General features: G+C 37.0%; 1 protein-coding gene across 3 annotated transcripts in view; it reads left to right on the top strand.

Moving 5' to 3' along the window:
- The window catches only part of LOC123319763 (putative fatty acyl-CoA reductase CG5065), a 36,744-nt gene that overhangs the window by 12,084 nt on the left and 2,593 nt on the right, over positions 1-22,067 (top strand). The window contains exons 1-7 of one of the 3 annotated variants that reach the window (XM_044906687.1): positions 368-721; positions 12,813-13,266; positions 18,895-19,149; positions 19,209-19,518; positions 19,788-19,955; positions 20,169-20,373; positions 20,450-20,650. In XM_044906687.1, coding sequence (XP_044762622.1) covers positions 13,018-13,266; positions 18,895-19,149; positions 19,209-19,518; positions 19,788-19,955; positions 20,169-20,373; positions 20,450-20,650 — 1,388 coding nt within the window. In that variant the 5' untranslated portion in view covers positions 368-721; positions 12,813-13,017. Of the gene's footprint in view, positions 1-367; positions 722-5,953; positions 6,021-12,812; positions 13,267-18,894; positions 19,150-19,208; positions 19,519-19,787; positions 19,956-20,168; positions 20,374-20,449; positions 20,651-22,067 lie in introns of those variants that run through there. The other 2 variants (XM_044906686.1, XM_044906685.1) reach the window with 2 other exon arrangements.

Raw genomic sequence — 22,067 nt, 5'->3', positions numbered from 1 at the left:
TCCCAAAAAGATGGGGTCAGTTAAAACTTCCTCAAAACCGAACGGTTGCGCCGAAATGGATGAAATTCTCAGATTCATAACTAGAAGAGTTGCTCTTTCAGAATATGTATCACATTTAGATCTACGATGATTTTTCCGGGAGTTACGTGTGTGGAAACTTGACCTTCGAAAAAGTTGGGTTATCTGAAAAATTCGTCAAGACCAGACGGTCGCTTTATCCCTTCAAATCACTCTTGGGACCGCCACTGGGTCGAAGAGTCAACGAAATCCCGAAATATTCCGCACTCCCTAAAATTTCAGTTTTCCGTCAACTTCGTCGGAATCGGGATATAGACAGCATATCCCAGACGTTTTTTGGGCCTGTACCGTAACTCGGGGTCCCGCACTTCACCTGAGTATCTCTGAATCATTTTTGTGACCTAGTTGCTTACCCCACTGACCCGGACTTTTCTTCTCGACACGAAGAAATGCCGTTGGTCGTTCCTCCGGAGATGATAACGTGTCCAACAGCCGCAGTCGCTTCAAGAGAACTTACGAGACCAGAGGAATACGATAGAAACGATATCGGTCGTTTTTTTTCTACGTTACTTTCGTCGCATTTAACGAATACGAACTTGAGGAGTGTGTTGATAGTTTTGCGAAAGTTCGCGATTAGACAGGTTTGTTCTGTGCTTTTGGAGACGTATTGAGGAGGCGTTTTCTCCTAGAAAATCCTGATAAGGTAGGTGTGGATCTGTGGAATCTTGAGGGAAATGCTGAATTGTCGGAAAACCTACGCAAAAAGTGAAAATTTTCGTGTGAATTCGAACATCTAACATCGCCAGACCTAGATAAATTCTTTCAACTTTCAAGTGAATTTAATCAACCCAAAAGGAAACTCTAGAAATTTGGGAAATCACTGACGTAAATCGGGATTTTCGTACGCTTGTTCGAAGTCACAGACAGAGAGTTCACCCATCCAGAATCTACACTCGTCCATTGCTGCTCAACTCCCTGGAAGAACAGTTAATTTTCTGAATATTTTCAAAAATACATATTCGATCCAGTTGGTTGAGGATTTAGGCAAAATTTTGATGTCAACTGGCGATTAGCTTCTGAGATGTGCATTTCATTTTTTCTTATTAAATTTCTAGAGAAACGATCTCCACTACTAGTAACTATGTTTTGATGATTCCAGACACACGCAAAAATTGTTTTCCCATTATAAGTTCGAAAAATAAAATTAATAACATGATGAGGAAGAAGAAACGTTGCAGAAACATGAAAATATTTCAAAGTCAACTTTTTGAATCGAAATGCAAAAAAAAATTCACACTCAAGGTCCAAGGAAGCCTTGAACCTGCTAACTTCGTCGCACCAAAAGTTGTACAAATGAACACAACGAAGTTCTTCATTCATTCAGAGGAAAATACTCTCATTCACCTCTAATCTTCGCTGGATGCGATACACCTCTCTTATTTTTAGTCAACTTTGACAAAAAATCATGAACAATTACCTACCTATTATTGCCATTCCATTTTTAACTGCCTTCATTTTCGAATTAAGTGATGCTTGTTAAATATCTTTTAAACGACAAGGAATAAGAATTTGATTTTTTATGTAAATCTAATCCTCCATTGTATAGATGAATTTGAAGGCCGTTTAAAGGACCTGGCTGAGGTGTTCATTGTAATCAAAATATTATGAATTGACATGCGAGGAGCGACTTTTGAATAGGTAACCATTCATAAAGAATAATGGGGAATAAAAAATAAGTATTCATGTTATTATATTCATTCTAAATGTTTCCACAATGGGTTGTTTGTTTACTTGATTAGTAGATAATTCTAATGAAAGGGAATGTCATAACGACGTAAACAAAAATACTGCTCCACGAAAGCTGAAGTGAGTTCAGAAATTTTGTGACCGTTTCAAATGATGCCAAATCTCGTCCACCAAATGTTAATTTATGAAAAACCAAGTGTTTAGCCTCAAGTTCTAACAATTTTGATTCAAAATCTGAGACTTTCTGTTGCAATAACCAAATTTCACCCGAAACTGTAAAAATTATAAAGAAATGGACAAAAGTATTAGTCAGGCAGGTTTCTAACTCATAAATTTCTGATAGTCAACTCCTCAACTTTTGTGGAGCAGTATATTCGCTATTTATTCAGGTGACAAGAAGAAAAGTACCTTTCACGCCACTATCATAATTCAAATATTATACGTAGTTCCGCAAATAGCAGACAAAAGACTTTCTTCAAGTTTAACACAGCATATCGGAAAACCTTGATACGCAAATTTCCAGCAAACTGGTTCCTACAGTTCTCCAAACTTCACGAAAGGTCATGATCTCTGCGAAACTCTAGGAACTTGAATGATCTACTAAATCATTCATCCGAGAAAAATTATAAAAAGTCATGCATGACATAAATAAAAGAATATTCAATTGAAGGAAGTTTTAGGTTTTATGGTCACTAAATATGAATTATATATGGACACGGGTAATGATAATGAAAGTATAACCATACATAAAATTGAGTTCCCTGAAAAGTGTTTTACCGGTGAAGCATGCAGTAGTATTTGTAACCGGATCATATTCGTCTACTTTACAAAACCTAGATCAGTTCAAAATATTCCTTTCGTGTTTGTTGCTCAGCAAACATTATTACCATACCCATACAGGGTGAGTCTTTGTTGATTCTTGTGGTCATTTTCAGACCTCACTGTGAAATTTGAAAACTTGGGTACTTTGGCTGAATACAACTCTGTTTAAAGATCCACAGATGTGTAGTGTCACAGATTCAGCTAGTTATTCTGAGGGTAAGTTTGTTTTTCCAGGGGTGGCACAGCTCATTATGAAAACTTAAGCTATATCTTTTTATCAGGGCCGAATCAAGAAATATGGTAAAGAAAAAAAGTGTTTCTTTTGACTTCAAGAATCCGCTGTTAAAATATTTGTACGAGTCAAAGACTCAACCTTTTTATTATTCAATCGATAACACCAAGGACTTCTGTTCTGAATTTCCAATCTGCAGCAATTCGAAATAAGATCAAATTTCCAGAATACAAATTAAGGATCATTTTAATTCGCATTTTTCGCAGAGAATGCGTCAATTCCTGTAAATTATAATCTGACCAACGTTTTCATTTTTCCATCAGTTAATGAATGATATGCACAACTAATTGGCGTGGTTAATTAACATAATATGTGTGTCAAACTGTTCCATTTTAATTGTTGATGTAAAACTGATTCATTAGCAGCTATTCCAGTAGGCATAACACGTTTTTTTTTCTTTCCTGCTCTCTTAGGTATCTTGAACACCGCGATTTTTCCTGTTCATCAACATTTATTTTCTGAGTTTTGTGCGTGTTTCCTCGTTTTCCAGCGTATGAGAAGAATTCAGAATATTAGAATTGCAAATACAGCAAGATAACTTGACGATTTCAGATTTGTATTGAATATCAGAAGTTTTTCCTATAGAAATTCTGATTTTATTACTCATGTAAGTTTATAAATGTTTCTTACAAAACAAATCCTCAACAATTTCCATAGATCTTTTTCAACGGCTTAGTTCATGGAATTAAGGGATTTTTGAAAACGAATCGCCTCCTAAAAGTTTTTCTCAATAATATTTTATCATTTATACCTGTATCAGATCATATCTAAATGAAGGAATATATCAAATATACTTAATATAAAATCCCTTTGAATACTTGAAAAAAAACAACAGAATTGTTCACTTAGTTATAAAGTAAGAGTAAGCTTGGAAGAAAAAACTTCAAGGTCTTTGAAGTTTTCATTTAAAAATGATCAACCTCAAGTTTTTCAGTTGTAGTCTGAGGTCTAAGCAATCATTATTAAAGAACAGGAAATATCTTACGAAGTGTTTCATATTCCTGGGAGAAAGGAATGAAATACTTCTCGTTTTATTTGGAGTTTTATCATTTGTAATAAAGTTGAAATAGCTCTTTCCTTAAAAAGATCATTCAGAATTTTGATTGGGTAGTTTCAGACCTATCAGATGGGGTTTTAAAAAGAGATTTTTTGATGAATTGAAGGAGATAGAGTTTTGCTTTTACATGTCACGAGAAGTTTACAGATCATCAACCCAACAGTTTTTCTTTCAGAATATGTATCACATTGAGCTCTACACCCAAAAAGGTGCTGTCAGTTAAAATTCATCAAAACCAAACAATTGAACTGAGATCGATGAAATCTTGAGATTTACTACTAGAAGAGATGTTCTTTCAGATTATGCTCTACAAGTAATTTTTGTAAATTATTTGAAAAATTTCTGGTACAATTATCAAATTCTTCAGGATACCACATCCAAAATTAGCCAATGACACGAGAGCTACCAGATTTAAAAATTTCCTCATACCGATCGTTGCATTTCACGCATGAATATCCTGTATGGAAGAATCATGAATAATTATCTTGACCCAAAAATGAAGAAGGGGGAAGCCTAATCACGATACACCAATAACTCAATTAGATTACCAATCAACACTTCTGGGATGTGTTTGAAAAAACGAAGGGGAGAAATGCGACCAGTACTGTACTGGGAAAATCTGTCGATCTGATATAAAAAATCATATCAGATCGATGCTTATTTAGTCTTGAAAACGATAGGTATATATCTCCGAAATTTTCGATATGATAGTGATAATCGAAAAAAATATAAACTGAAAGTAATTGGCTGATATAATTTATTACAGGTGTATCTTGACCTATTATACTTTTCTCGATGCTTTGTAGCGTTATTAAGTGGATGGTAATTACTAATTATGTTAAGTACGATTCGGAACAATATTGATAACACATCATTATTAGGAACCTTTATAATTATCAAAATTGCCTAATTTATAGAGGAAAAACTCGAGTAATTTAGCACCACGATAACACATCTTCTCACAGGGCTATAATTTAAACGAATTTATGACCAAAAAACTATACAAATATTATCGAATGGCCACCGTATCCCCCTGAAATGACTTCTATACATCGTAGGGTCAAAAATCTCGTTTCAATATTCAGGATACGTTCATTTATAGAAGACCGACTAAGAAAAGGAATTAACGTCTATACCTATACTGTTATCACCTTGTAATCGTTCCATTTTCTGTTTGGTTGATACACCCTATACATAATCGATGCGCAACATTATGATAATGACGTTTTCCACTCAAAAATTCGTCAGTGTCAGTAAACTGTCGTACTATTCGGTCAAACAACACAGTTGAAAAAATGTATATCTCAACGTTGATTCTCTCAAACGTAGTTCTTTTTTCATCAGGTGAGTTAAATTGATACTGACACGCTTCCCTGATTCAGGATACTGGCAAGTAGAAGCTCAATTACAGTAGAGAATTTTCCAGCCCTTTTAAGTCTGAGAAAATACTATTTCCTTATCATTTCACATGTTATGATATAATCTTCTGTTTTATATTTTCATATACACAGCTTCACTCATTTCACTTCTCATTTTTTGAGTGAAAGGAACTCCCAAATTCATCTTCATCCAGAACAGCCTCTTTAAGGGAATGTGGATCAAGTGACAGGTCATTTCAAGAGACGTTTTTTACACATTAATTGGTATCATCTGAAGAGTATTTTAATTGAGTAAATCCAGAAATTTCAATCATATACCCTTCCTTAGATGACCTTATCCAAAACCACACGTTTTTTTTTGGAATTTTTAATTATAAGTCAGTATTAACTAGCAAACCCCATCAAGGTTCTCTGACAAGTTCTGCCTCTCATTGGACTTATCAAGAGAGGGATCAATTTTTTGTCTATTTTTCTGGCACGATTTAGAAATTTGATCTATCTCTCATACCTGGGTTCAAAGAGCTCAATTTTTTTTTTTTCGAAACTCGACCAAAACAGGATCCTATCTTCTATCCCCCACCCAAAATAGTGATGGAGGAGGAAGGAGCCATATTTAACGTACGAAGAAGAATCTACCATATTTATTCGTTCTGATGAGTTGGAGAGCAACTATTTAAATTTTAGTGACGAAGTTTTAATAACACGGGTGAGTCTATAAGAATTTCAAAAATTTAAACGTATCAGCATTAATAATAACGCAATTAAAAAAATTATTTCAGTAGGTTCAGGGAAATTATGCTCTCGGTCGAAATGAAATTTGAATCTTATCGGAATTTATTTAAATTTTTGCAGTGATTTCATCTATTCAACAAGCTTATTAACATCGTCAGTCATGCTTATCAAGTTCTGGACTATTTGGGGGTTTCTATTGAAATTTGGGATGTACCTGAAATTTTTCAGCTGGGGAGTTTCACCAGAAGTGGCATTTTCGAAATTTGAGGGGACGCCATCGCTAATTTCTTGATAAAGTACTTCTTGGGTTCAAGTTATCTTTTATTCAGATATAATGATAATGATCAGCGCTTTATGGATATGCTAATGTTGTATCTTCTGTCGTAACGGAGCTAATTTCTATTTAAACAATTAATTCTTCATATAGTCAATAGTCACTGGTCTCTATTTTCTTCAAATAAAATATGAATTTTCTGTTTTTTTTTAAGAGCGTTGACATCAACTCTCTCATGAAGGGATAAAAAGGCACAAAAATCATATATTCGATGTAAATCTCATTTTTTTCAAATGGCCTGAACTTTTTTCTGTTTGTTGGATACCCTAGTCCTTGTGGAAAGTTTTCATTTTATGGAAGCATTTTAGGCCTAAAGTGAATTTTGTAAACTAGTCATTTCTGTCCTACTATTTCCATAAAAATGGAGAATAACTAGTGATGACTATGGGATCCCACAGACAACAAAAGTTTAGGAGATGCCATTTGAAAAACTGGACTTATAGACTTTTTAAAGGTAATTTTCGAAAAATCACAATGTTCTTCGAACCACCTGTAGAGTGACCCGAAAAACTGAGTTGAATACTCTTTGAGAATTAATTTAAAAAAATTATGCATTTTGTATATTGTACACGTAATGATAAATACTGGGTTTTTCACTTTTAAATTGATTTAAATGGGGTCATCCTTTGAAATTACTGCATGATCATGTGAATTTATCGATGTATTAAAGAATTATTCATGAGAGCGTATACAGGGTGGGTCTTTAACTCGTACGAATATTTCAACAGATAATACATAATAGATTCTTGAGGTCAAAAAAAAACCTTTTTTCCTTCATCATTTTAAGATACATGTGGTTGAAAAACCATAGAAATTTTTATTTTTAATTCTATTTCACAAACAGTTCTATCAAATGAAATGAATTTCGGAATATAGTTTCACATTTTTCAAATCTTTTTCGAACACAAGATATCACCCACGTCTTCCAGTTTTCGAATTATGGCCATTACTTACCTATACCATGAAAATACCGAAAATTCAAAGAACCCAACTCTTGAAACTAGGTTGGACACTATACCTGATGAATTTTTGAACGTTTTGTAAAATAAGGGTATATGAAATTCGAAAAATTGGGTACTTTGGCTGAATAGAACTCTATTTAAAAGATGTGTAGTGTCACAGATTTAACTAGTTATTCTGAAGGTAATTTTGTTTTTCCAGGGATGGCACAGCCCTTTATGAAAACTTAAAAAGTTTATGTTCCTTTTGACCTAAAGAATCTTTAAAATATTTGTACGAGTCAAAGGATCACACTGCATAAAGACATAACCAATGTCAGTTTTTGATTGTGAGAGAGTTCTTTTTTTGTCGATTACGAAATTGGAGAAATTTTTCTGGGGTTCTTAGGTATCCCAAAATTCATCGTCAAGCTGAAATTTTGCAAGTATGTACGTTAAAACGTTATTTTAGGGCCAATAAGTCGTAGTATTCAGCTGTATCAAATCTGTTTTCTTGGAATTATTGGTAAAATAAAGTATTGGAGAGAAGCTCCTGCTCTTGATCTTACATAAGTGCTCTCCTCATTTTTTTATTGTTAGCCTTTCAATTCGTTATTCTATTGAACTTGCAAAAACACGCCTTGAAGCTTTCTTGAGATATTGACGTAAAACCCTGACAATATTTCTTTCTTTCTCGTTGTTTCCCTGTCATATATGATTGCGTCATCAACATGAAAAAATATGTAAAAATTCCATTATCCTTATGACGCCTTAAATTCCTAGGATCATCGGCTTTTGCTGACGTACGAATGTACCTGATTCGAACTGGTTTATCAACTTCTAACCGAAAAAAAAAATATTTGATCCTAAATGTCCGCACTGAGTTATGGGAGTGGGCCCAATCATATCGTTATAATTTATAATCATCTCGAGGTATTCAGGGGGAACTCTGTTTACGATACAGAGCGTCGCTTAATAGAATTCGGCATAATTCTGTTCCAAAATAAATTGACGGAAATTACACTGTAAATGATACTGCTTACTTTGGTGCAATATCAGAGTGAGACTCTGTGGAATGTTCACAGTAACGTCCGTCTCTGGTCCATTCTCGAATTAAAAAAAAAGGCTCACATATTATTATCACCACCGTCTCCTTCCTTGTTCACATTTTTTAGACTTATAGGTTTAAAAATAAGGATGAAAAAATCTAAATGTTTCGAAGCATTCCATACCAAACTGAATTTCGCGAATTATAATTAAATAGACAAGGAAGAAACTTGATGATAATCTATAATTATACCGAAGAAACTGAATAAGATTCTCACAAATTCTTCAGAATAAAATTGATCGATGAATTCGAATATTCTGGACATAGAATGGCAAATTTCCGAATTTTCATTCGTTCTTCGAAATGCAAGGGCCTGCTGTTATTGCTTCTTGGCTGGAGATAAAAATTTGGTGCAAGATCCAGTGCTTACGAAATTTTTAAGGTCCGATGCGAGAAATATGGAGTCAGAACCTATTAAACTGCCATCCGGTTCAACAAAAATTTGGAATCTGGAAAAATTATCTTCGATTTGCCCAGAAAATTGTTCTCATTTCATTCAACTTCTCAAAAATCCGCAACGAACTGAAATTAATTGTTTCAACTACATTCCCTGGCCAAATTATTAGACATTGATTCGATGCAAAATCTCACGCTTTGAAATTGGTTATTAGGTTATTGGTTTCTGAATATTGAATTATTAAATTGGATGTATATGTTATATATGCTTCATCTGTAAATGGTTTTCACATATAATTCATCATATCCAATAAAAAATATTGAGTTATTTATGTTTCAACATATACTCCATTCACTTTTATTTTAGCAGTTGGTTGGCCATGGAAATTCGACTCATTTCACTCTGTATAGAACGAAAATTTGGGGTTATGACGCTTGTCAAAATATTTTTGGGTTTTAAATCAACGCTTTGTTGCCCGTTCTACGTAAAAGTTTCTGTTATTACGTATTTTATCACAATGTCGAATCTCTTCGGAAAATATGTGACGAACATAATTGAAGTTTATACAAACTGATTGAAGGCATACCAAATCCAGTTATTTGCATGGAAAAAACAAGAGATCAGTAGTTAATGTTCGTTATCTTCTTTGGCGAAAGTTTGAATGCGTTACATCAGTTGTAGATTTCAAAAATATTAACCCGAAGATGAAATGCATATGATGCAGTGGTTGGGAATGGGTATCTCCCGAAGGAATTAACAGATAATTACAAGAATGTTAAATTCTTCAACAAAAATCATCTTGCATCAATGTAAGTAAAAGGAATTAAAGGAAGTTTCAAGTCAAGATGAACTTCACCTTTGAACAAAAATTTCACATGAATAAACAATTAACAGGAAAACTGGCTCGTATTTGTGGCTGTTCATCTTAATACATTGATATAATAATAATAATTAGGTATTTATTGGTACCTTAAGACATTTACAATATATAGGACAAGTCAAATGAAAAATAGAAAGATCAATTTTCGGGAACTTATTCTACGATGACATTCATCGAAATTTCTGTAGTAAACTTTTCACATTAATTCACTCAAACATAAAATTCTCAAATGCCACCACTTTTTTGGGTCTCCCAATAGAAGGAAATTTTTTGTCATCCTCTTCATTCACAATCTTTCTGATTGTAGAAATATTCAGCTGAAATATAAGTCGTGTAGAATCAGATGAAACATTATATAAATTCTCTTACATTGAATATGTTCGCTACCGTCTGACGTATACTAGATTTTAGAATATCAGTGTATAACTATTTGAATGAGCGGACCTGAATTCTAAATAGCACTTCCTGAAACCCTGTCTCTTTTTTTCAATCACTTTCGGCATTTTCGCAATAAAAATTGATATTAGTTGTGGCAACGGCGTTATGATTTTAACGACATTTCATGAGTGCCAACCTTTCTCCGTTCTAGTTACAAAAACTTGAGAAAATTATTTCATGGCCAACCGACTGCTAAAATAAATGTGAATGGAGTATACTAATTCATATACTTTAGTACTAGTATGACAACATCAAAAATAAATGCCAAATAAAACAATTTGATGAAAGTCCTAGATAAAACTGACATTCTGTGGAACTGAAATTCAAATATTTTGCTTTTTCCTCGGGCAATACCAGTATATATAAAAATAATCCTCAGTGCATCTAATAAACTGGCCCTAGGGACTGTATGTGTAGAAGGGAATCGTAATGTATAGAGATTACTTTGTACCTTGACCATAGGCTTCGTCCAAAATTGACTATAAAAACTAATTTCTTGCGGTTTGTGGTTCGCTGGATCTTGAACGTTCAATCTATGTTCTGTCGGAGAAATCATAAAATTCAAAGAGATTTTCCTTTGCCACTATTAAAATGCTACACGTGTTTTTATGTACCAACTCTAAATTTAATATACTACAGGTTACGAATTTTTGAGCATTATTTCCATTGTTCAACTATATTATTCAAATTTTGTTATGAAACATTTTTCGAGTCTTCTTTCAGCTTGATTGGCCTCGTATCTGAATGAGTATACAGGGTGAGTCTTTGACTCGTACAAATATTTTAACAGAATGTAGATTCTTGAGGTCAGAAGAAACACGATAGCAGCAAAAGTTGCAATGAAACATAAAAATATTACGTCCTTTGCCAATTTTGGTAGAAAACCATTTTTCTGATCGAAATCAAGCAGGGGCAATTAGGTCCCCTTTATGGTGACCCCCAAAAACCTGTAGACAGATTAAATTCAATACTCAATACGAAAAGCGTAGTTTGTGCAAACCTGAGCTGAAAACATGGCATTAAATAGGTGCATTTTCAGAGTGTAGACCTAGATCGCATCCAGAAGTGTATCAAAGATTCCCTCGGCTTCGTAGAAACGTTTGTTATTCGAGCAATGTTCCCGGTGGCTTGTGTTCAAGATTGTCTGAATGTTGGAATGATGGACGTACGTATGCAATACGTATCTAACATTTTCACGAACCGCGCAATTTTCCTGAATGCTGGAACGTCAAAGGATACAACAGAAATGTAGCATCAAAAATGTATGGGTGGGAATTATTGAAGGGGGGAATTTTTCATTGGATGAATGTTTAAGTTGCGAAAGACTCTTGGGAAGTTGTATGGGTTGGGTAAAATTTTTCAGGAGGCGAGAAAATTCAAGCCGAAAAAAATTTGAAATGTGGGTAACCACAATCATACATATATTTGAGGGTTAGTCTTCGACTTGTACATATACAGAAAAAATATCACCCGGTAGATTTGCTATGGAAATTATAGCATGTCACATGGTGTGAAGTATCAATTATTAATGCCAAATTTCAATTGAATATCTTCTGAAGTGTATACAGAGTGAGTGTAACAGAAGATTCTTGAGGTCAAAAGAAACACTTTTCTCCTTTACTATTTATTTCGATACGGTCCTGATAAAAAGATTTAGCCATTTTTAGTTTTCATAATGGGCAGTGCCACCCCTGGAGAAAGAAAATTCCCTTCAGAATAACAAGCTAAATTTATGACACTACACATCTGTGGATATTTTCGGTCAAAGTTCGAAATTTTTTTTTTTTTTGTTTTTGAACATCAAATTACTCGAAAACTGCGCATTATACGAGAAAATATGAAGTTGAATACTTTTATTTTACAAAACGTTCAAATATTCATTAGATAGCGTCCAACTTAGTTTCAAGATTTGGGTTCTTTGAATTTTTGGTATTTTTATGGTACGTAATGGTCATAATGAGAAAACTGGAAGACGTGGGTGAAATCTTGTGTTCGAAAAAGATTCATCAAATAAATGAAAAACTATATTCCGAAAGTCATTTCATTCGATACAACGGTTTGTGGTTTATGGTTTTTCAACAGCCTGTATCTTTCAAACCGAGCCGATTCGAAAAAAATTGCGAAGGAAAAAAGTGTTTCTTTTGACCTAAAGAATCTACTGTTGAAATATTTGTACGAGTCAAAGACTCACCCTGTATACTATTAGAGAAAAACAAATTCTAATTTCAACACCCTGTATCTCGAAAACGAATCGTTTGCGGTACCATGTTTATGAGACTTTTTTTCTTAAAATTATTCAAGGAATCTCCTCTTTTCATTTGTACCTCCAATTAAGGAATACCCTGTATTTCAACAGAAGATTCCTGTGAATAGAAACCTTCTCCATTTCTTCCTGTGCTCCCTGGCTCGGTTGAAATGATACAGGCTGTTGACAACCCAATAAAAAAAAAGTAATCATGGGATGATTTTCGGAATATAGTTTTCATCTTCTCCAAACACAAAATTCTACCCAGTTTCTTCGTTATGACCATTACATATACCATAAGAATACCACATTTTCCACAAAAACTCTTCTAGTCCTTCATTTTGAAACCTTCTTTCGCCATTATTCTTCTCGGCTACCGCCCAGATTTACGAACAACCTTCACCAAATTCTCCCATCTTCTTCCAGGTCAGATCGTCGCCACACAACCAGGAAAATGAGGTCGAAATACTAGTCTGACCGAAGATTCCAACATCCGCATATCTTCCCTCAACACGCCCAAGCGCAACAAGAGATCAGTCGAGACGTTTCCAAAACCGTGATAAATGTACCAAATCCACTTTAGGCGTCGATAGAAAATAGGTGAAAGGATAAACGAGCAACTTCCACATTTATGCCTTCTCTGGACCTCTGCATCGACACACCAATGGCTTCAATGCAACCCTGTCTGTCGTCCATGACGATAGCAGACTTCTTCGCCGGCAAGACGGTCTTCATAACTGGCGGCACGGGCTTCATGGGCAAGGTGCTGCTGGAGAAGCTGCTCAGGAGCTGTCCGGGAGTGTCCAAGATCTACCTGCTGATCAGGACCAAGAAGGGGCAGAACGCCCACGAGAGGCTGTCGCAGCTGCTGTGTTCACCGGTAAGTTACAAATTTCTCACTCAATGGTATATGTATAAGGGGTGTTTAAGAAGATTATATGATCTCAAGGTTCAATAACACCCATTTAAACTTCTCACCACAGCAACAGGCAGCTATGATGCCACGAGAACCTTGTGTGTGTTACAGAGTTGTAATTGCAACTAAACTGCGCAAAAAAATTGACGCACATTCTGAAAATCTCAATTTTAATGAAAGTTAACTCTACATTTACTTTATAACTTATTTTTTATGTTCTCTCGGGAAGGTTTTGAACGAAACAAGACACATTAAATGGAAGAAAAATTCAGGATTTCACCGAATCTTATGTGAAAGAAGAAAAATGAACAATTTTCAAAATACTAAAATGCTGATAAGTGATTTAATAATTGGTATTCCCACCCCTTGCGTTAATTACAGCTCGGCAACGACGGTTCATACTCAAAATGAGTGATCTTAAAATGTTCTGATCTAATCCTTCCCAGATTTCTCCGAGTTGGATTCCTAAGTCATTGAGAGCAGCTGGATGATTTTCTGAACTTCTCAGCCTTCTATCGAGGTTGTCCCAAACCAGCTCAATCGGATTGAGATCTGAACTTCTTGCTGGCCATTCCATTCGAGAGACTTCAACCTCTTCAAGGTACTCCTGAACGATGCGCGCACGATGGGGTCTGGCATTATCGTCCATAAAAATGAAATTTTCACCAATGTATGGGGCAAATGGTACTACATGCACTTCAAGAATGTTCCTTATATACTTATCAGCATTCATAGCTCCATTATCAACGACCACTAGGTTTGTGTGAGTAGTCAAAGATATTCCACCCCATACCATAATCGATCCTCCCCCGAAACCAGTAGTATTCAGGAAATTGCACTGAGCATATCTTTCATGTGGACGTCTGTATACAAGGGAACGTCGATTACAATGGTAGGGGCAGAATCTAGACTCATCTGTGAAGAGAACTCTTTCCCAATCGGCCTCTTCCCAATGGATATGCTCTCTCGCAAAATCCAAACGCGCCCTTCGATGGGCTGGGGTAAGAGCTGGGCCTCTTGCCGAGACACGAGGCCTTAAATCATATTCTCTGAGGCGATTTCTTATTGTCTGAGTACTAATTTGTATCTCAGAAGTTTGCTCAAGCTGAATTTGAAGGAGGCGAGCGGTTGCAAACTGTTGTCTCAACGAAGAAACTCCCAAGTAACGTTCTTGAATGGCAGTTGTTACCCTTGGTCTACCCTTTCCTGGTCTTCGGACATTCATACCTGTCCCCCTGAATCGCTGCAACATTCTTGACACACTTGTATGGGAAACTCCAAACCTTTCTGCAATTCTTGTGTATGTCCACCCTTCTTCTCGCAAAACTACCGCTTGGGCACATTCCTCTTGGGTCAAATTTCTGTATACTGCTCCAGGGATTTTGAGATCTTTTCGAAATTTACCGATTCTTGTCCACCAAATGTTCATTTATGACAAAACAAACGTTTACTCTCCTATATCTGAATGGTTTTTTGCTCCTCGTTTGGTAACTTTTTCTGTTTAAGGCATGTTCTTGTCGTTTGCTATTTTTAGATATTGTTTTACGTTCTTATGATCAACTTCGATTCTTAATCTGAAAACTTGTTTTGCAATGACGTGAACTAAGTGCGGATGATGCTAAAAGGACTGTTGGTATGATCGTGGAAGGAGGTAATGAGAGATATGTTGCAAATTTCTGTCAAGTTAGTGAGAGTGTAGTCCGGATCAGCCACAAAGAGCTTTGAATTCTCATCAACCACCTCCATATACACTTCGAGAACTGCCAAAAATCCCATTTTTGGATGATATTGCTCGAGGCAAGGCCAAATTCAGAATACCATGAGATTCCAGAGCTTCATCTACAATTATCCCACCATGGGGAAGAGCAATATCTGCTATCCATTAAGTAGATGCTCTGCAAATTCATGGTATTCCGCATTTGGCCTTGCCCCCTCGGTAACCAGACCTTAATCCCATTGAACACCCTTGGGATCAGCTATGGAAACCTTTGGATTCCCATCAACCAACTCCACTTACACTTCAAGAACCTAGAAGACTTTCACTGCAACTCTGGAGAGAAATTGACCAAGAGTACTTCAACGATCTGATCGAAAGTAGGCAAAGGCGTTGTCAGGCTGTGGTTGATGATCGTGAAGGCCTACTCTTTAGTGAAATTCATTTTTTCCTAGTTTTTGAGTGAATTGAATATACTAAAAATTAATTTTCACCTGCAACTGTGGAACTTACAAAAAAAGAGAAAGAGAATGAGTTAGATTTGTGAAAAAAATGGAAACTTTTGAAAGAGTCTCAAAATTTCTGAACTTTTGTGGAGCAGTGCAGTTGTAACTAGATCTTTTTAGGATCTAAAGCCGTTGTACGCCATCTATCTTGAAAACCTCCTGTCGCATTTCAACGAACCCATTGTGTATCATGATCCGCGATCATCTCATCTACCCAATTAACACCGCCCTTGTTTCCGCAATCAAATTTAATTTGTTATGGGGGGAGCCTTGAAGATATGCCGACTAAGAGATGGGCGGAAAGATATAAGAGAGCTTTATGGACGAAGGAAGAAGGATTATTAAAAATTCACTTCGTAAATAACAACAGGACACCCCGCGACGTGTTTTACTCCAGTGTATCAATTACGTTAGTCGAGATTCCAGGAAAAAGTTTGGTTTTAGCTGAACGAAGTGGAGAATTGTGCGGATAGGGGATGGAACTTGGATGAAATGGACTATATCACATCGTTTTACTGATCCAATCAACACAGTTAAATGAAAAACGTTGCTTTTCAAGTAACGTTTCTGTTTTTTCTTTCATCGTTGAAAAAACGTTGAAAATTCGTTAGGAAACTGTAGTTTTATAGTAACAACGTTACCTCCCCACGTAGCAAACTCTTCTTGCAATGTAAATTCCAACGAGACAAATAAGGAATTGTTAACGTTGATACTGATTCTAAAATACAACCAGAATTTTACGTTTCATATAGGTTTAACTTTCAACGTTTCTACAACTTTTTCACTTCTTATTGAATATACTTTGAGGAAACACGATGGGTATATGTTTCAGATTGGAGGCTAGATTAATGGGTAGTTGAATGGTCTCTCATTCAACGTTAATATAACGTGGAGAAGCACGATGAAGATACGTTTCATGTTGGTGACCCTGGTAACAGGTTGTTGAATAGTTATTGAATATACGTTGAGGAAACGTTTCGTTTTGCTGACTACAGATAAGAGTTGAACCATAAATGATTTTTACAGCTCTTCAACGTCATCCGTAAGGATAGGTCACAAGATCTTCACAATTTTACGTTTTATATAGGTTTAACTTTCAACGTTTTTACAACTTTTTCACTTCTTACTGAATACACTTTGAGGAAACACGATGGGTATATGTTTCATATTGGAGGCTAGAATAATGGGTAGTTGAATGGTCTCTCATTCAACGTTAATATAACGTGGGGAGAAGTACGATGAAGATACGTTTCATGTTGGTGAACCTGGTAACAGGTTATTGAATAGTTATTGAATATACGTTGGGGAAACGTTACGTTTTGCTGACTACAGATAAGAGTTGAACCATAAATGTTGTTTACAGCTTTTCAACGTCATCCTTAAAGATAGACCACAAGATCTTCAGAATTTTACGTTTCATATAGGTTTAACTTTCAACGTTTTTACAACTTTTTCACTTCTTACTGAATATACTTTGAGGAAACACGATGGGTATATGTTTCATATTGGAGGCTAGATTAATGGGTAGTTGAATGGTCTCTCATTCAACGTTAATATAACGTGGAGAAGTACGATGAAGATACGTTTCATGTTGGTGAACCTGGTAACAGGTTATTGAATAGTTATTGAATATACGTTGGGGAAACGTTTCGTTTTGCTGACTACAGATAAGAGTTGAACTATTAATGATGTTTACAGCTCTTCAACGTCATCCTCAAAGATAGGCCACAAGATCTTCAGAATTTCACGTTTCATATAGGTTTAACTTTCAACGTTTTTATAACTTTCTCACTTCTTACTGAATATACTTTGAGGAAACACGATGGGTATATGTTTCATATTGGAGGCTAGATTAATGGGTAGTTGAACGGTCTCTCATTCAACGTTAATATAACGTGGAGAAGTACGATGAAGATACGTTTCATGTTGGTGAACCTGGTAACAGGTTATTGAATAGTTATTGAATATACGTTGGGGAAACGTTTCGTTTTGCTGACTACAGATAAGAGTTTAACCATAAATGTTGTTCACAGCTCTTCAACGTCATCCTTAAAGATAGGCCACAAGATCTTCAGAATTTTACGTTTATATAGGTTTAACTTTCAACGTTTTTACAACTTTTTCACTTCTTACTGAATATACTTTGAGGAAACACGATGGGTATATGTTTCATATTGGAGGCTAGATTAATGGGTAGTTGAATGGTCTCTCATTCAACGTTAATATAACGTGGAGAAGTACGATGAAGATACGTTTCATGTTGGTGAACCTGGTAACAGGTTATTGAATAGTTATTGAATATACGTTGGGGAAACGTTTCGTTTTGCTGACTACAGATAAGAGTTGAACTATTAATGATGTTTACAGCTCTTCAACGTCATCCTCAAAGATAGGCCACAAGATCTTCAGAATTTCACGTTTCATATAGGTTTAACTTTCAACGTTTTTATAACTTTCTCACTTCTTACTGAATATACTTTGAGGAAACACGATGGGTATATGTTTCATATTGGAGGCTAGATTAATGGGTAGTTGAACGGTCTCTCATTCAACGTTAATATAACGTGGAGAAGTACGATGAAGATACGTTTCATGTTGGTGAACCTGGTAACAGGTTATTGAATAGTTATTGAATATACGTTGGGGAAACGTTTCGTTTTGCTGACTACAGATAAGAGTTTAACCATAAATGTTGTTCACAGCTCTTCAACGTCATCCTTAAAGATAGGCCACAAGATCTTCAGAATTTTACGTTTATATAGGTTTAACTTTCAACGTTTTTACAACTTTTTCACTTCTTACTGAATATACTTTGAGGAAACACGATGGGTATATGTTTCATATTGGAGGCTAGATTAATGGGTAGTTGAATGGTCTCTCATTCAACGTTAATATAACGTGGAGAAGTACGATGAAGATACGTTTCATGTTGGTGAACCTGGTAACAGGTTATTGAATAGTTATTGAATATACGTTGGGGAAACGTTTCGTTTTGCTGACTACAGATAAGAGTTTAACCATAAATGTTGTTCACAGCTCTTCAACGTCATCCTTAAAGATAGGCCACAAGATCTTCAGAATTTTACGTTTATATAGGTTTAACTTTCAACGTTTTTACAACTTTTTCACTTCTTACTGAATATACTTTGAGGAAACACGATGGGTATATGTTTCATATTGGAGGCTAGATTAATGGGTAGTTGAATGGTCTCCCATTCAACGTTAATATAACGTGGGGAGAAGTACGATGAAAATACGTTTCATGTTGGTGAACCTAGTAACAGGTTATTGAATAGTTATTGAATATACGTTGGGGAAACTTTTCGTTTTGCTGATTACAGATAAGAGTTGAACCATAAATGTTGTTTACAGCTCTTCAACGTCATCCGTAAAGATAGGCCACAAGATCTTCAGAAGGTGCTTCCCATCGAGGGTGACATCACACAGCCAGAACTAGCAATCAGTGAAAACGACAGGAGCATACTCGCAAGGACAGTTAACATAGTATTCCACAGCGCGGCTACAGTAAAATTCGACGAAAAACTAAAATTATCAGTTACCATCAACGTCCTGGGCACGCAAAGGCTGGTGGAGCTGTGCAAGAAGATGGTCAATCTCGAAGCCTTGGTAAGTTCGATTTCCAACCCTCGCCCAACTCCAGAAATAACTCCGAAACCCTTTTACAGATCCACGTGTCGACAGCGTACTGCAACTGCAACAGGACAGAGGTTAGGGAGGAAGTTTACACGCCGCCACTGGGACCAGACCAAGTGACCGCTCTGGTGGACTGCTTGGACAAGGACCTGGTGGATACACTCACAGATAAACTTATAGGGGACCGTCCAAACACTTACACCTTCACGAAAGCCTTGGCGGAAAGCTGGCTGAAGGATAACAAGGGAGATCTACCCTTGGTCATAGTCAGACCAAGTATCGTCTTGAGTAGCATCGACGGGCCGATGGTAGGGTGGGTGGACAACTGGAATGGACCTACTGGTGAGTCATATCATATCAAGTAGCCATAGTTGGACTGAATTTCAATGCTCTCATTACATTACCTCTGTTCTTTCCTGGGATGAGTTAATCTGCCTTCATTAGACGTTATAACATCGCAGTTTTATTGTGTGGTTTAGAATCTTATTAAATTACCTTAGGTTTGACGACATCCATACAAAAACCAACCCTCGCCTAGTAAGGTGGCAATTTTCATTCAATCATTCTCGTCCGCCGAAGTTACGGTCATTTTATTGCTGTTCCCGTTGCAGGTATCATAGCGGCGGCAGGAAAGGGCATCTTCAGGACCATGCTTTGTGATCCCGATAAAACCGCTGATCTTATACCGGTCGATATGGTCATAAACCTCATGTTGGCAGCGGCGTGGAGGGTTGGAACGACCAAAAACAGAGAGCTCAAGATCTACAACTGTTCCACTGGTAAAAAGACACCTTTTTTTATTGTTTGGACTGAGGGTTTCTTGTTTGATAAAGTGAATACGCGTTAAACGGGTAGCGAAAGCTAAGAATACCTTTCAAGGATGATTAGTTTGGCAACTAGGATCTTCCATTTGAGGGCATATTTCTTGTATTAAGTTGATAGCTGAAGAAACCCAATCGAAATATATAGTAATTTCCGAAACCTATTTCCAGGCCAACAGAATCCTATTACTTGGAAGAACTTCATCAATACCTGCTTCGTCTACATGAGGCAGTACCCGTACACAGAAGTATCGTGGTATCCAGATGGGACAGTGACCTCTTCCAGGGTGTTGAACGTTTTAAATCAGTACGTTCTACATTGGGCGCCAGCTTATGTAATGGACTTTGTGTCGCATTTAGCCGGTGGTAAACCTATGTGAGTTTTCATATCTTGGAAAATCTTGGAAATTGTTTGTTTCCTCCAAAATTTCAAACCTCTCTGTTTTTTCCAGAATGATGAGGATCCAGGATAAGCTGAGCAAAGCGGCCGTCTGCCTGGAGTATTTCACCACGAATGAGTGGAATTTCGATGACGAAAACGTCCGACACCTCAACGCTGTCCTGTGCGACTCGGACAGGAGGGAGTTCAACTTCAACGTTGCCAAAATCGACTGGGAGAAGTACATAGAAAGCTACGTGTTAGGAATTAGAAAGTAAGTTTTTCGCATTGACACTGTATCCCAGAAATAAGGGTGAAAGGTAAGGAAATGGTATGGGCAGAAGGCTTTAATCTAAACTGTAAAACCGAGCCTTATGGAGAATGCTACAACCCTCAGAAAGGGCCTACTGATCAAGGGATTTTTCCTTCCTAATGGAGTACCATAGTGCTAGGGTACCAAGACGCGTTATCTGCATATGCTGCTCCTACTGATAAACCGAACCTGCCACTGCGACCAAGCGGTCTATTGTGGCACACTGGCAAGCTCTTAGAGCTAGATCTCTCCCTCCAGTCCCATCCTGCTCTAAAAGGAGATGATGTCGGAGAGGGAGTGATTCTTGAGTCCTCTAGGATCATCTTCGGAGAACCAAATACTCCATGTCTGACCCTGTCTGCCGCCGGGCAGTCACAGAGGATGTGCTCAATCGTTTCGTCCTCCTCTAAGCAGAGTCTACAGAGCGGGTCATCGACGATGCTAAGCTTTTTAAGATGGGCTCTGAGTCTACAATGTCCTGTGAAAGCCGCCATTATAGATCTCAGATTTGTTCTAGAAAATCCTAGCCAACGACTGGTGTATGGGCTGGGAGGCACTGAAATAGCCCTGTGCGAGTGACGCAGTCCAGGACGGTTGTGCCAGTACTCCAGGACCTTTTGCCTTATCCAGCAGTTTTTCCCTTCCCAATTAAGGAATTAGAAATGTCTATACTTGGTTCCGTGCCAATAAGAGCTGATGTTGCTCCTTCTCTGGCTAGAGCATCCGATACTTCGTTGCCTCTGAAGCCAGAGTGTCCAGTTACCCAAATCAGTTGCAGTCTGTTTAAACTTCCCAATTTGGAGAGTTTAGATCTGCTTCAAATACCTTTGCCGAGTTGCATTTGTCTGCTGCGAGAGATTTGATCGCAGCTTGACTATCCGTTGGGATTTTTATTGACCTACCCGCCCAACCAATGTTAAGCAAATGGCTGGCGCGTAGATCATAGCGAAGATTTCTGCCTGAAATGCTGTCGCCGACTTTCCCAGACTGGCACTGAGTTGAGTCAGCGTTCTACGACTGTTTTCTCCGGCTCCAGGTCCCTGACTGCTTCTGGAGCCATCAGTAAACCAGCAAGGTCCTTGTAGATAGAATTCCTTGTAACGGAGCCATGGAATCAGAGAACTGAAGGTTCCATCCGTGCTGGTTCTTGTGATTATCTGATCAGTTCTCATGAACATCACCTCGTCTGTCTCCAGTTGGACTGAAAGACGATTGGGCACGAATTTGTCAGGCTCATTTACGGTAAGGTGGTGGAGCCTGTGCGTTGCTAGTCTTGCCTCTCTGTGGACAAAAATGTGAAAGGGAGGGAGGTCTAATAGCATCTCCATGGACGCAGTTGGAGTAGAGCGGAATGCCCCCGAAATCATGAGATGTTGAA

This window comes from Coccinella septempunctata, chromosome 9 (assembly GCF_907165205.1).
Source record: "Coccinella septempunctata chromosome 9, icCocSept1.1, whole genome shotgun sequence".
Lineage (NCBI taxonomy): Eukaryota > Metazoa > Arthropoda > Insecta > Coleoptera > Coccinellidae > Coccinella > Coccinella septempunctata.
The sequence above is the reverse complement of the archived record's forward strand: the minus strand, read 5'-3'. Positions and strand labels throughout refer to the sequence as shown.